This window comes from Mobula hypostoma, chromosome 6 (genome assembly GCF_963921235.1).
Source record: "Mobula hypostoma chromosome 6, sMobHyp1.1, whole genome shotgun sequence".
In the NCBI taxonomy this organism is placed as follows: domain Eukaryota; kingdom Metazoa; phylum Chordata; class Chondrichthyes; order Myliobatiformes; family Myliobatidae; genus Mobula; species Mobula hypostoma.
The window spans coordinates 86,684,244-86,698,678 of record NC_086102.1 but is presented as its reverse complement, the minus strand read 5'-3'; the positions used below and the strand labels follow the sequence as shown (position 1 = coordinate 86,698,678).

The 14,435-nt window shown below is 43.0% G+C and overlaps 1 protein-coding gene across 1 annotated transcript in view; it reads left to right on the top strand.

The window, feature by feature from the left end:
* LOC134348174 (leucine-rich repeat-containing protein 63-like) overlaps nucleotides 1-12,357 on the top strand; it is a 97,842-nt gene extending 85,485 nt beyond the window's left edge. Inside the window, exon 10 of the mRNA XM_063051153.1 lies at nucleotides 12,249-12,357. Coding sequence (XP_062907223.1) covers nucleotides 12,249-12,312 — 64 coding nt within the window. The 3' untranslated portion in view covers nucleotides 12,313-12,357. The remainder of the gene's footprint in view (nucleotides 1-12,248) is intronic.
* Nucleotides 12,358-14,435: the final 2,078 nt, after the last annotated feature.

Here is a 14,435-nt window from a genome sequence, read left to right as displayed (position 1 = left end):
GTTGCCTGATCTGCTAAGTTCCTCCAGCATTTTATGTGTTGCAGTAATGCAGGGGGTAGCACTGCTGCACCATGGCTGGTTTGGATCCTTTCCTTGGCCGATGTCGATGTGGAGTTTATGTGCTCTTCCTCTGACTCTGTGGGTTTCATCCCACACCCCAAAGATACAAAGTATGGCAATTTCATTAGCTACTGTAAAGTGCATAGGTTGATAAGTAAGTGAGAGAATAGGTTACAGTAAAGGGACTGTTGGGAATGCCCTGGAAGCCAGCGAAAACTTGATGGGTCAAATAGTCTTTTATATTTGTAAGAAATTATTATTACAATGCTGATTGATGCACATTTTTCACTCTGTATCACTGACAACAGAGCAATTGCATAGCAGTTGTTGAGAACTTGGTTTTAAAGGGTCATGGTTTTGATGTTATGTATTGTAATAATAAATTGAATAAATTTTTGCAGATTTGCAACACTTTGATTTTTATTTTCTTGCATTTTCATGGTTCTGTCCAATATCAGTTCAAAAAGTTCGAAGTACATTTATTATTAAAGTAAAATTAAATTAAAGGCATCCGTTAGTCTTGCGAGACCATGGATCTGCACCTGGAAAGTCTTCACTCTCCAGGGCGCAGGCCTGGGCAAGGTTGTATGGAAGACCAACAGTTGCCCATGCTCTCCACGACACCAATGTTGTCCAAGGGAAGGGCATTAGGACCCATACAGCTTAGCACCAGTGTCTTCGCAGAGCAATGTGTGATTAAGTGCCTTGCTCAAGGACACAACATGTTGCCTCAGCTGGGGCTCGAACTCACGACTTTCAGGTTGCTAGTCCAATGCCTTAACCACTTGGCCACGTGCCCACTATTATTATTATTATTAAAGTATGTTTAAATTATACCATCTTGAGATTTATCTCCTTACAGTCAAGGGCTGATTGAAATATTTCACGTTTTTTTGCATGAATTCGATGAATTGAATAATAATTTTGGAATCAAAAAAACTACAACAAATTTTACTTTCTACCCTCACTATCCCTGTCATTCCCTATTTATCACTTGTGGATGTAATTTCACCTCACTGCTGCCTCATCTATTCTCTTGATTCCAGAGCTTTCTTACCTGTCAATCAGTTGATTCATGGTACTAATTTGACACGGTTTTAAGATTTCATTACCATATGTTTCACTTTGATATTGAACTGGGGATATAAAGTTAAAACACAGCTTTCTTGGCATTTCAATATCCCAGTGCCAAGTCCTCAAATTCTCAAACAAATTGTTCACATTGATGCAGCAATTAGTTCTGAGGCCCTAAATCTGATCCTGACCTCCCTGCACCTGTGTAGATTTCCTCCCACATTCCATTGATGTGCTGGTAAGTTAATAGGCAATTAGTGTAGGCAAATGGCAAAAAAAGTCAAAAGGGAAGTTGTTGGGTTGTGAGTGTTACAGGTGTTACGTACGGGACAGAGGGTCCAGTGAGATGGAGGAACTGAGCGAAATACATGTTAGTAGGGAAGTGGTGTTAGGTAAATTGAAGGGATTGAAGGCAGATAAATCCCCAGGGCCAGATGGTCTGCATCCCAGAGTGCTTAAGGAAGTGGCCCAAGAAATAGTGGATGCATTAGTGATAATTTTTCAAAACTCGTTAGATTCTGGACTAGTTCCTGAGGATTGGAGGGTGGCTAATGTAACCCCACTTTTTAAAAAAGGAGGGAGAGAGAAACCGGGGAATTATAGGCCGGTTAGCCTAACGTCGGTGGTGGGGAAACTGCTGGAGTCAGTTATCAAGGATGTGATAACAGCACATTTGGAAAGCGGTGAAATGATCGGACAAAGTCAGCATGGATTTGTGAAAGGAAAATCATGTCTGACGAATCTCATAGAATTTTTTGAGGATGTAACTAGTAGAGTGGATAGGGGAGAACCAGTGGATGTGGTATATTTGGATTTTCAAAAGGCTTTTGACAAGGTCCCACATAGGAGATTAGTGTGCAAACTTAAAGCACACGGTATTGGGGGTAAGGTATTGGTGTGGGTGGAGAATTGGTTAGCAGACAGGAAGCAAAGAGTGGGAATAAACGGGACCTTTTCAGAATGGCAGGCGGTGACTAGTGGGGTACCGCAAGGCTCAGTGCTGGGACCCCAGTTGTTTACAATATATATTAATGACTTGGATGAGGGAATTAAATGCAGCATCTCCAAGTTTGCGGATGACACGAAGCTGGGTGGCAGTGTTAGCAGTGAGGAGGATGCTAAGAGGATGCAGGGTGACTTGGATAGGTTGGGTGAGTGGGCAAACTCATGGCAGATGCAAATTAATGTGGATAAATGTGAAGTTATCCACTTTGGTGGCAAAAATAGGAAAACAGATTATTATCTGAATGGTGGCCGATTAGGAAAAGGGGAGGTGCAACGAGACCTGGGTGTCATTATACACCAGTCATTGAAAGTGGGCATGCAGGTACAGCAGGCGGTGAAAAAGGCGAACGGTATGCTGGCATTTATAGCGAGAGGATTCGAGTACAGGAGCAGGGAGGTACTACTGCAGTTGTACAAGGCCTTGGTGAGACCACACCTGGAGTATTGTGTGCAGTTTTGGTCCCCTAATCTGAGGAAAGACATCTTTGCCATAGAGGGAGTACAAAGAAGGTTCACCAGATTGATTCCTGGGATGGCAGGTCTTTCATATGAAGAAAGACTGGATGAACTGGGCTTGTACTCGTTGGAATTTAGAAGATTGAGGGGGGATCTGATTGAAATGTATAAGATCCTAAAGGGATTGGACAGGCTAGATGCAGGAAGATTGTTCCCGATGTTGGGGAGGTCTAGAACGAGGGGTCACAGTTTGAGGATAGAGGGGAAGCCTTTTAGGACCGAGGTTAGGAAAAACTTCTTCACACAGAGAGTGGTGAATCTGTGGAATTCTCTGCCACAGCAAACTGTTGAGGCCAGTTCATTAGCTATGTTTAAAAGGAAGTTAGATATGGCCCTTGTGGCTACAGGGGTCAGGGGGTATGGAGGAAAGGCTGGGTTCTGAGTTGGATGATCAGCCATGATCATAATAAATGGCGGTGCAGGCTCGAAGGGCCGAATGGCCTACTCCTGCACCTATTTTCTATGTTTCTATGTTTCTATGTACCCCGTAACTGGGTTGCCAAACCAGCAGAAATGGATCACTCAGTTGGAGCCTGGATTACTAGAACTAAGAAAATTTTATTAAAGAAATAAGCAACACAGTACTCTAATCAAAAGGATAATAAATGCAACAGTTCAGTAATGATAAATACACATATACACAGAACTAGGATAACAGGATCAATCAAGCTCTATCGTCGTCTAGGGGTAAATGACCAGTTTCAAAGTGACGCAAAGTTCAGTTCAATTGAGTTCAGTTCAGTTCACAGTAATCACTGCCGTGGTGATGGACGGGTGGGAGGAGGAGAGAGAGAGAAAAAGCGAATGAATATTCAAACGGCTTCCACACAGACCTTCGATATTCTTCGCAGTCAGCTTTCGGGCGAGCCCTTTGTAATGTCTTCTGAGGTCACCGACTGTGACCCCCCTCCGTTTCCAGATACGATCGCTCCTCTGCAGTGAACCTGGCACCCAGGCAAGGGTGGACACACACCAGGTTCCTGCCGATCGTACCTTTCCACCCTGTGCGTCTATGGCTTGGTCCCACGACCAACTTTCCAAAACTCCCACCGACTTGTGGGAGGCACACCGCTTCCAGGGTCTCGTTACCTCGTGGTGTCGTGTGTGTCTTGCCTTAGCGAACCTGTCCCTTTTTATCCCCCTGCTGGGGTATCGCCTGTCCATCACTTCAAACAGTTCAGGGTTCAAAGAGGAGCCGATCTTGACAGCTCTCAGACCGTGTCTCCTTCCGTTAAACTCTCCCGTCCCTTCATTAACATCTCCAAATGCTGCTCCATTGTTTTCCCTATCTCTCTTTCTCCTGAAGACAGGTGGCAGACCAAATGCTGATCCCACTGGTGCCAGCACAGGACAGTTAACATCTTAGTCTATGTGTACTTTCGTCACACGGGCTACGTGGAATTAAGACAAGAGGAGATGAGACTGATGGAATTGCTGGTACCAGCATGGTCTTGACGGTTCAATTACTTCCTTCCGTGCATCATAATAAGTATGTAGAAACCAGGAGAGAAAAGTCTCAAATAATAAATTTCTGAATAATGATTAGATATGCTGGTGGTAAATGTTAACAGTTCCACAGCAAATTGCTGGTGTCTACCCATGTAAGCTCAGGATGAAAGGTGGTGGGTGCATATCTGGACATAAAAGTCACTAGTGGCATCTGAGCTCTAGCAAAGGACCACAGATATCCAGTAATGTTTGCAGATCTGCTGTGGGATCTAGTTCCACCGCATTTCACTGAAGATTTTATTGGCTAAGAATAAAGTAAGTTATGAATAAGCTAAGTTGCATTGTAATTATTTGTGTTTGCTACTAAGCTTTTGATTAAAGTTTTAAAACTATTGACTTCATTTTTAATATATTTTATGCTTCCTAATCTGAAAGCCATTCTGAGGTATTTCTGCATGGTGCACTGAGCTGCAGCTCCATCGAGACCACGTTAGGGAACTGGAGTTGCAGCTGGATAATCTTCAGTTCGTATGGGAAAATAAGGAGGTGATAGATGGGAGCTACAGGGAGGCAGGTACCTGGGTGACTGTCAGCAGAGGGAAAGGGAATTGGCAGCCAGTGCAGAGTACCCCTGTGGCCATTCCCCTCAATAATACCACTTTGAATACTGTTGGGGGCATGGCCTACCAGGGAGAAGCCACAGTGACCAGGTCTCTGGCTCTGTGATCAGAAGGGTTGTGGGGTGGAGAAGAGGAGTGCAGTAGTGATAGGGGATTTCATAATTAGAGAAGCAGAAAGCAGATTCCGTGGACATGAAAGCGACACCCAGGATGGTGTGTTGCCTCCCAGATGATAGGGTCAGTGATGTTTCAAATCAGGTCCATGACATTCTAAAGGGGAGGGTGAACAGCCAGATGTTGTGGTACGTATCTGTACCAACGCCATAGGTAGGAAAAGGAAGGAGGTCCTGAAGGGAGAATATAGGAAGTTAGGCAGAAAGCTGAAAAGCAGGGCCTTCAGGTTAGTAATCTCTGGATTGTTGCCTATGCCACCTGCCAGTGCAGGTAAGAACAGGATGATTTGGTAGACGAATATGTGGCTGAAAAATTGGAGCATGGAGGCATGGTTTCAGAGTTTTGGATCATTGGAATTTCTTTTGGGGAAGGTATGACCTGTACAAAAAGGTTGTACAAAAAAGAACTACTTAATCCAAATGGGGACCAATTTCCTTGTAGGTAGGTATGCTAGAATTAGAGTTAATTTTATTTCTTACACCCATCTCAGAACATGAGGGAGTAAAAATATCTATGTTGCATCTCCATCACAATGTACAGCAATAAGGAAGAGAAATGTGGTGGGATATTGCCCAAACATTAAGATTGTATACACCATTGTTTTGTATATGTATGTACGGTCAGATACAATGTACAGTCAGATATGCAATCAGATCAATGTGTTTTGTTAAATCTGATGGCCTGGTGAAAGAAGCTGTCCCAGAGCCTGTCGGTCCTGGCCTTCATGCTGCAGTACTGTTTGCCAGACAGAAGCAGCTGAAACAGTTGGTGGTTGGGGTGGCTAGTCCCCAGTGATCCTCTGGGCTCTTTTTACACACTTGCTGCTGTAAATGTCCAGAATAGAGCAAAGTTCACATCCACAGGTTCGTTGGGCTGTCTGCACCACTCTCTGCAGTACCCTGCAATTGAAGGCAGTATAGTTCCTGTACCAGGCGGAGACACAGCCAGTCAGGATGCTCCTGATGCTGCCCCTGTGGAAAGTTCTGAGGATCTGGGGACTCATGCCGAACTTCTTCAGCCATCTGAGATGAAAGAGGTGCTATTGTGCGTTTTTCATCACACAGCCCATATGTACAGTCCAGGTGAGATCCTCAGTGATGTGCATACCGAGGAACTTGAAACTACTCACCCTCTGAACTACAGTCCCATTGATGTCAATAGGCCTGTCTCTTAGAACTATGGGGGAGGGTTTAAACTAATTTGGCAGGGGAAGGAAACCAGAGTGATAGGTCTGAGAGTGGGGCAGTGTGCAGTGAGATTGTGAGGAAGGATAGGCAGATGATAGGGCATAATTACAGTCAGTGGGATGAGTTCAAGGGGGCCAAAATCAAAACTGATGCTGAATACAGGAAGGAAAGAGTTATATTTGAATGCACGCAGTATACTGAATAAGGTAGATGATCTAGCACAGTTAGATTGGCAAGTATGATGTGGGCATCTCTGAGTTGTGGCTGAAGGAAGATCATAGTTGGAAGCTTAACATAGAAACATAGAAAATAGGTGCAGGAGTAGGCCATTCAGCCCTTCGAGCCTGCACCACCATTCAGTATGATCATGGCTGATCATCCAACTCAGAACCCTGTACCAGCCTTCCCTCCATACCCCCTGATCCCTTTAGCCACAAGGGCCATATCTAACTCCCTCTTAAATATAGCCAATGAACTGGCCTCAACTGTTTCCTGTGGCAGAGAATTCCACAGATTCACCACTCTCTGTGTGAAGAAGTTTTTCCTAATCTCGGTCCTAAAAGGCTTCCCCTTTATCCTCAAACTGTGACCCCTCGTTCTGGACTTCCCCAACATCGGGAACGATCTTCCTGCATCTAGCCTGTCCAATCCCTTTAGGATTTTATACGTTTCAATCAGATCCTCCCTCAATCTTCTAAATTCCAAGGAGTATAAGCCTAGTTCATCCAGTCTTTCTTCATATGAAAGTCCTGCCATCCCAGGAATCAATCTGGTGAACCTTCTTTGTACTCCCTCTATGGCAAAGATGTCTTTCCTCAGATTAGGGGACCAAAACTGCACACAATACTCCAGGTGTGGTCTCACCAAAGCCTTGTACAACTGCAGTAGTACCTCCCTGCTCCTGTACTCGAATCCTCTTGCTATAAATGCCAGCATACCATTCGCCTTTTTCACTGCCTGCTGTACCTGCATGCCCACTTTCAATGACTGGTGTATAATGACACCCAGGTCTCGTTGCACCTCCCCTTTTCCTAATCGGCCACCATTCAGATAATAATCTGTTTTCCTGTTTTTGCCACCAAAGTGGATAACTTCACATTTATCCACATTAAATTGCATCTGCCATGAATTTGCCCACTCACCTAACCTATCCAAGTCACCCTGCATCCTCTTAGCATCCTTCTCACAGCTAACACTGCCTCCCAGCTTCGTGTCATCCGCAAACTTGGAGATGCTGCATTTAATTCCCTCATCCAAGTCATTGATATATATTGTAAACAACTGGGGTCCCAGCACTGAGCCTTGCGGTACCCCACTAGTCACTGCCTGCCATTCTGAAAAGGTCCCATTTATTCCCACTCTTTGCTTCCTGTCTGCCAACCAATTCTCTATCCACATCAATACCTTACCCCCAATACCGTGTGCTTTAAGTTTGCACACTGATCTCCTGTGTGGGACCTTGTCAAAAGCTTTTTGAAAATCCAAATATACCACATCCACTGGTTCTCCCCTATCCACTCTACTAGTTACATCCTCAAAAAATTCTATGAGATTCGTCAGACATGATTTTCCTTTCACAAATCCATGCTGACTTTGTCCGATGATTTCACCGCTTTCCAAATGTGCTGTTATCACATCTTTGATAACTGACTCCAGCAGTTTCCCCATCACCGATGTTAGGCTAACCGGTCTATAATTCCCTGGTTTCTCTCTCGCTCCTTTTCTAAAAAGTGGGGTTACATTAGCCACCCTCCAATCCTCAAGAACTAGTCCAGAATCTAAAGAGTTTTGAAAAATTATCACTAATGCCTCCACTATTTCTTGGGCTACTTCCTTAAGCACTTTGGGATGCAGACCATCTGGCCCTAGGGATTTATCTGCCTTTAATCCCTTCAATTTACCTAACACCACTTCCCTACTAACATGTATTTCCCTCAGTTCCTCCATCTCACTGGACCCTCTATCCCCTACTATTTCCGGAAGATTATTTATGTCCTCCTTAGTGAAGACAGAACCAAAGTAATTATTCAATTGGTCTGCCATGTCCTTGCTCCCCATAGTCAATTCATCTATTTCTGTCTGTAGGGGCCCTACATTTGTCTTAACCAATCTTTTTCTTTTCACATATCTATAAAAGCTTTTACATTCAGTTTTTAAGTTCCCTGCCAGTTTTCTCTCATAATCTTTTTTCCCCTTCCTAATTAAGCCCTTTGTCCTCTGCTGAACTCTGAATTTCTCCCAGTCCTCAGGTGAGCCACTTTCTCTGGCTAATTTGTATGCTTCTTCTTTGGAATTGATACTATCCCTAATTTCCCTTGTCAGCCACGGGTGCACTACCTTCCTTGATTTATTCTTTTGCCAAACTGGGATGAACAATTGTTGTAGTTCATCCATGCGATCTTTAAATGCTTGCCATTGCATATCCACCGTCAACCCTTTAAGTGTCATTTGCCAGTCTATCTTAGCTAATTCACATCTCATACCTTCAAAGTTACCCTTCTTTAAGTTCAGAACCTTTGTTTCTGAATTAACTATGTCACTCTCCATCTTAATGAAGAATTCCACCATATTATGGTCACTCTTACCCAAGGGGCCTCTCACGACAAGATTACTAATTAACCCTTCCTCATTGCTCAATACCCAGTCCAGAATAGCCTGCTCTCTAGTTGGTTCCTCGACATGTTGGTTCAGAATACCATCCCGCATACATTCCAAGAAATCCTCTTCCTCAGTACCCTTACCAATTTGGTTCACCCAATCTACATGTAGATTGAAGTCACCCATTATAACTGCTGTTCCTTTATTGCACACATTTCTAATTTCCTGTTTAATACCATCCCCAACCTCACTACTGCTGTTAGGTGGCCTGACACAACTCCCACCAGCGTTTTCTGCCCCTTAGTGTTATGCAGCTCTACCCATATCGATTCCACATCCTCCTGGTTTATGTCCTTCCTTTCTATTGCGTTAATCTCCTCTCTAACCAGCAACGCCACCCCACCTCCCCTTCCTTCATGTCTATCCCTCCTGAATATTGAATATCCCTAAATGTTGAGCTCCCATCCTTGGTCACCCTGGAGCCATGTCTCTGTGATCCCAACTATATCATATTCATTAATAACAATCTGCACTTTTAATTCATCCACCTTGTTACGATGCTCCTTGCATTGACACACAAAGCCTTCAGGTGCGCTTTTACAACTCTCTTAGCCCTTATACAATTATGTTGAAAAGTGGCCCTTTTTGATGCTTGCCCTGGATTTGTTGGCCTGCCACTTTTACTCTTCACCTTACTACTTTTTGCTTCTACCCTCATTTTACACCCCTCTGTCTCTCTGCACTGGTTCCCACCCCACTGTTGTGAACATCAAAGGATACTCATTTTATCAAAAGGACAGGTAGGTAGCCAAAGGGTTTAGGATGGCTCTGTTGAGGAAAAAAATGAAATCAAATCTTTAGAGAGAGGTGACATAGGATCAGAAGATATAGAATATATCATAGAATCCTTGTGGGTAAAATTAAGAAACTGCAAGGATAAGAAGACCCTGATAGGAGTTATTTACAGGTCTCCAAACAGCAGCCAAAATGTGGTCAAGTAATTACAGTGGGAGATAGAAAAAGCATGTCTAAAAGGCAATGTTACATTAATTATAGGGGATTTCAATATGCAGACAGATTGGGAAAATCAGGTTGGTGCAGGATCCCAAGAGGGAATTTGTAGAATGTCTATGAGATGGTTTTTTAGAGTAGCTTGTATTTAAACCCACTAGGGGAACTGCAGCTTTGGATTGTGTCTTATGTAATAACCCAGATTTGAATGGGGAACTTAAGGTAAAGGAACCCTAAGGGGAAAGTCATCGTAATATGATAGAATTCACCCTGCAATTTGAGAAGGAGAAGCTAAAATAGATGTATCAGTGTCACAATGTAGTAAAGGGAATTACAAAGGCATGAGAGAAGAGCTGGTCAAGGTTGATTGGAAATGGACACCAGCAGAGATGGCAGCAGAACTGCAAAGGCTGGTATTTCTACAGGAGCTTCAGAAGGCACGGGAAAGATACATTCCAAAGATGAAGAGGTATTCTAAAGTGAGGATGAGGCAACCATGGCTGACAAGGGAAATCAAGGACAACGTTAAAGCAAAAGAGAAGTCATAAAATATTGTAAAAATTAGTGCGAAGTTAGAGGATGGGGAAGCTTCTAAAAACGAACAGAAGGCAACTAAAAAGCCATAAAGACAGATAAGATGAAATATGAAGGTAAGCTATCCAGTAATATAAAAGAGGATACACAAGTTTTTTCTGATATGAGGGGAGTTGAGAGTGATATCCCTTGATGTCAAGGCATCATTTGGCTGAGTATGGGATCAAGGTGCCCTAGCTAAAATGGAGTCAATGGGAATTAAGGGAAAAACCTCTGCTGGTTGGAATCATACCTGACACAAAAGAAGATGGTTGTGGTGGTTGGAGGTCAATCATCTCATCCTCAGTACATCTATACAGGAGTTCCTCAAGGAAGCATCCTAGGACCAACCATCTTCAGCTGCTTCATCAGTGACCTTCCTTCCATCATAAGGTCAGAAGTGGGGATGTTTGCACCATTCGTGACTCCTCAGATAGTGAAGCAGTTCATACGCAAATGCAACAGGACCCGGACAATATCCAGGCTTGGGCTGGCACGTGGCAAGTAACATTTGAGACAAGCAAGTGTCAGGCAATGACCATCTCCAACAAGAGAGGCTCTAACCATCGTCCCTTGACAGTCAGTGGCATCACCATCACTGAATCCTCTACTACCAACATCCTGGGGGTTACCATTGACAGGAAACTGAAATGGTCTAGCCATATAGGGCTGTGGCTACCAGAGCAGGTCAAAGGCTAGGCATCCTGCGAAGTATAACTCACCTCCTGACTCCCCAGAGCCTGTTCACCATCTACAAGGCTCAGGTCATGAATGTAATAGAATACTCACCATTCACCTGAATGAGTGCAGCTCTATCAACACTCATGAAGCTTGACACCATCCAGTACAAGGCAGCCCACTTGATTGGTAACCCTTACCAATCCCTCCACCATCGATGAACAGTTGCAGCAGTGTGTACTATCTACAAGATGCACTGCAGCAACACACCAAAGTTCATAAGGCAGCACCTTCCAGACCCATGACTACTACCATCCGGAATGACGAGAACAGCAGATACCTGGGAACACCAACACTTGGAAATCCCCCTCCAAGTCACTCATTATCCTGACTTGGAAACATATCACCATTCCTTCATTGTCGTTGGGTCAAGATCATGGAATTCCTTCCCTAACAGCACTATAGGTGTACCTACACCTCAGGGACTGCAGCGGTTCAAGAAGGCAGTTGTGGAGAGGAACATGAATTGTAGTGAATGCTGTGTAAATACTGCTGCATGGAAAGTTAGTATTTGCCAGAAAATTAACAGATTGTACACCAGCATAAATTTGCAAAAGAAATGTAATTATCAAATTTTCAACTTCAAAATTTACAGAAAAAGAAGAAAATTAGATGGGCCCATTACAATTAAGCCAGTCTAAATGTGCACACTAACATTGGAGCTCATTTCTGGAGTAGTCAGGTGTATTGCTTTACTCATGCACTGAACCCACTGTCTGCATGAAGGCACCTGCCATGGTCCGAGTTTCCTTCAAAGACTGTCTCAAATGTACTGTGTCTCTCATGAGTACTGACCCTTCCTCCTTGCAGCCAGTCATCTGCACAAAACAATTCTTACAACAGGAACTCTCTTGAACAGCATTCTGTGGTATCTTCCCCCGTGCCCCGCTCCTGCCAAAAAAAACTCCAAACCAGACTACTGTCCTTCAGAAATCTGCTCCCGCTCAGCACTCTTGGATGTTCCACTGGGCACAAAGTTATGACATGTACCAAGACAATCCCAAATGGCTGACACCACATTCCTAAGTTGGAAAACATAGCTCTTTTAATTTAGCCAAAGCCAAAACACTCATACTAGCAGGACACACTGATTCTACAGAAAACTGCTAAAATAAAAATACCTCAGAGCATAGCAGTAGAAATCTTACTTTACACATAAACTAAATTGATGTGCAAAATGAAAATGATTGTATGAGTCATAGATTTGTCATTCTCTTTGACTTTAATTAAAATTAATTTGCAGTGGCCATGTAAACTCTGTAAAACCTGCTGAATGGACCAGGAAGATGGCAGATGGTACGAGATAACATAATGCAAACAGGAAGCATGCATGTCGATCAGGAAGTCTATCATACGTTGCAATTTCTATTTCTGTCAGATAAAAAGAATGAACTGTGCTATCTTGTAAAAGATAATCTGTTCAAATATTTGATTTAAACATAAAAATTTTGAGAATGCCACTCATTATATTATTATTTGTATTTGACACATTTTCAGGAAATACATAGGTTGGTTCTGAAAATGAAGTTTCATCACATATGTTAATTTTTGGTGTATTAACAAGTGCAATTTGGAGTTTTGCTTAATAGTAATGTGTACCTCAGTTACAAGTGTGAATCATTATCACATTGATAACTATCTATTGGTTGTATAAATATTACAGAAATAAAAAAGTGCAAGGCCTGTAAAAGCTTTATACTTTTAAAATTCATCTTCCTATATGAGTAAAACGCAGTTCAGGTTTCAAATGTCTTCCTTTTGTGTGCAAGATCAACAAGTGTTGGAATAACTGAAATAAAGACAGTAAGTAATTCAGTAGGTCAGGTAACAACTTTGATGGAGAACTTGAAGTTAATGTCTCAGGTTAAGTGGAAGGCTTATTCGAACACAAATCACTTTTGTCCTAGTTATGAAGGTACTCATTCAATGTTGCCAAAAATGGAATACCAGAATATTGACTACAACAATAGGGTGGTGGTGATGATGATGATAGGTGCTCAGGCCAGTCAGTGATCTGTGACTTTGGAGAGCAACTTGGCAACGATTATGACCTTTCTATGCACCTGCTGCCTTTTACCTTCGATTACTTTACGGACTTGTTAATTTGCTGCAATACATGCTGTGGGTAGAACACATCACAGCTAATAGTGGAGGAAGTGAATGCTCAGCTTAAGTATAGCTGTAGCAAATGGAGATTATTCAGTCTCATTCCTGAATACACCTTGTAGGTTGGAATCATTGTCAGGAGGTATGCAACTGGTTGCAAATTACCCAGCCTTTAGTGGTGAACACAGTATGCATGTGCCTTTCCCAGGTTGATTTCTGGTGATAAGTGAGCACCATAAGATAAAATATAGGAGTAAAAGTAGGCCATTTGGCCCATCAAGTCTGCTCTGCCATTTCATTATGACTGATCCATTTTCCCTCTCAGCCCCAATCTCCTGCCTTCTCCCTGTATCCTTTTATGCCCTGACCAATCAATAATCTATCAACCTCTGCCTTAAATATACATAAAGACTTGGCTGTCCATAGCTGAATGTCGCAACAAATTCCACAGATTAATCAATCTCTGGCTAAAGAAATTCCTCATCTCCATTCTAAATATACATCCCTCTATTCTGAGTCTGTGTCCTCTAGTTTTAGGCTCTCCCGCCATAGAAAACGTCATCTCCAAATCCACTCTATCAAGGCCTTTCAGCATTTGATAGGTTTCAATGAGGGGAACATCAACTCAGACCATGAGAGGCCTGCGTCGGGCATTTTCATGCCTTACAAGGTGCAGATTGGAAGTCTGTGTGGGGCGCCATTCCTCGCACAGACACTAGAGCAGTGTGTGATTAAGTGCCTTGCTCAAGGACACAAACACGCTGCCACAGCTGAGGCTCGAACTAGCAACTTTCAGATCACTAGATGAACACCTTAACCACTTGGCCACGTGCCCAACAATGAGATCACCCCTCATTCTTCTGAATTCCAGTGAGTAGAGGCCCAGAGCCAACAAACACTCCTGAAATGATGTCTTTCAATCCCAAAATCATTTTCATGAACTTCCTTTGAATTCTCTCCAATGTCAGCACATCCTTTGTTAGATAAGGGGCCCAAAACTGCTCACAATAAAAGTGAGGCCTCACCAGTGCTTTAAGAAGCCTCAACATTACATCTTTGCTTCTATATTCTATTCCTTTCAAAATGAATGCTAACATCACATTTGCCTTCCTCACCACAGACTCAACCTGCAATTTAATCTTTAGGGACTCCTGCACTAGGACTCCCAAGTCCTTTTGCATCTCAAATTTTTGAATTTTCTCTCCACTTAGAAAGTCTGCCTTTTATTTATTTTACCAAAGTGCATGACCATATACTCCCTGACATTGTATTCTACCTGCCACATCTTTGCCCATTCTTCTAATCTAAGTCCTTCTATAGCCAC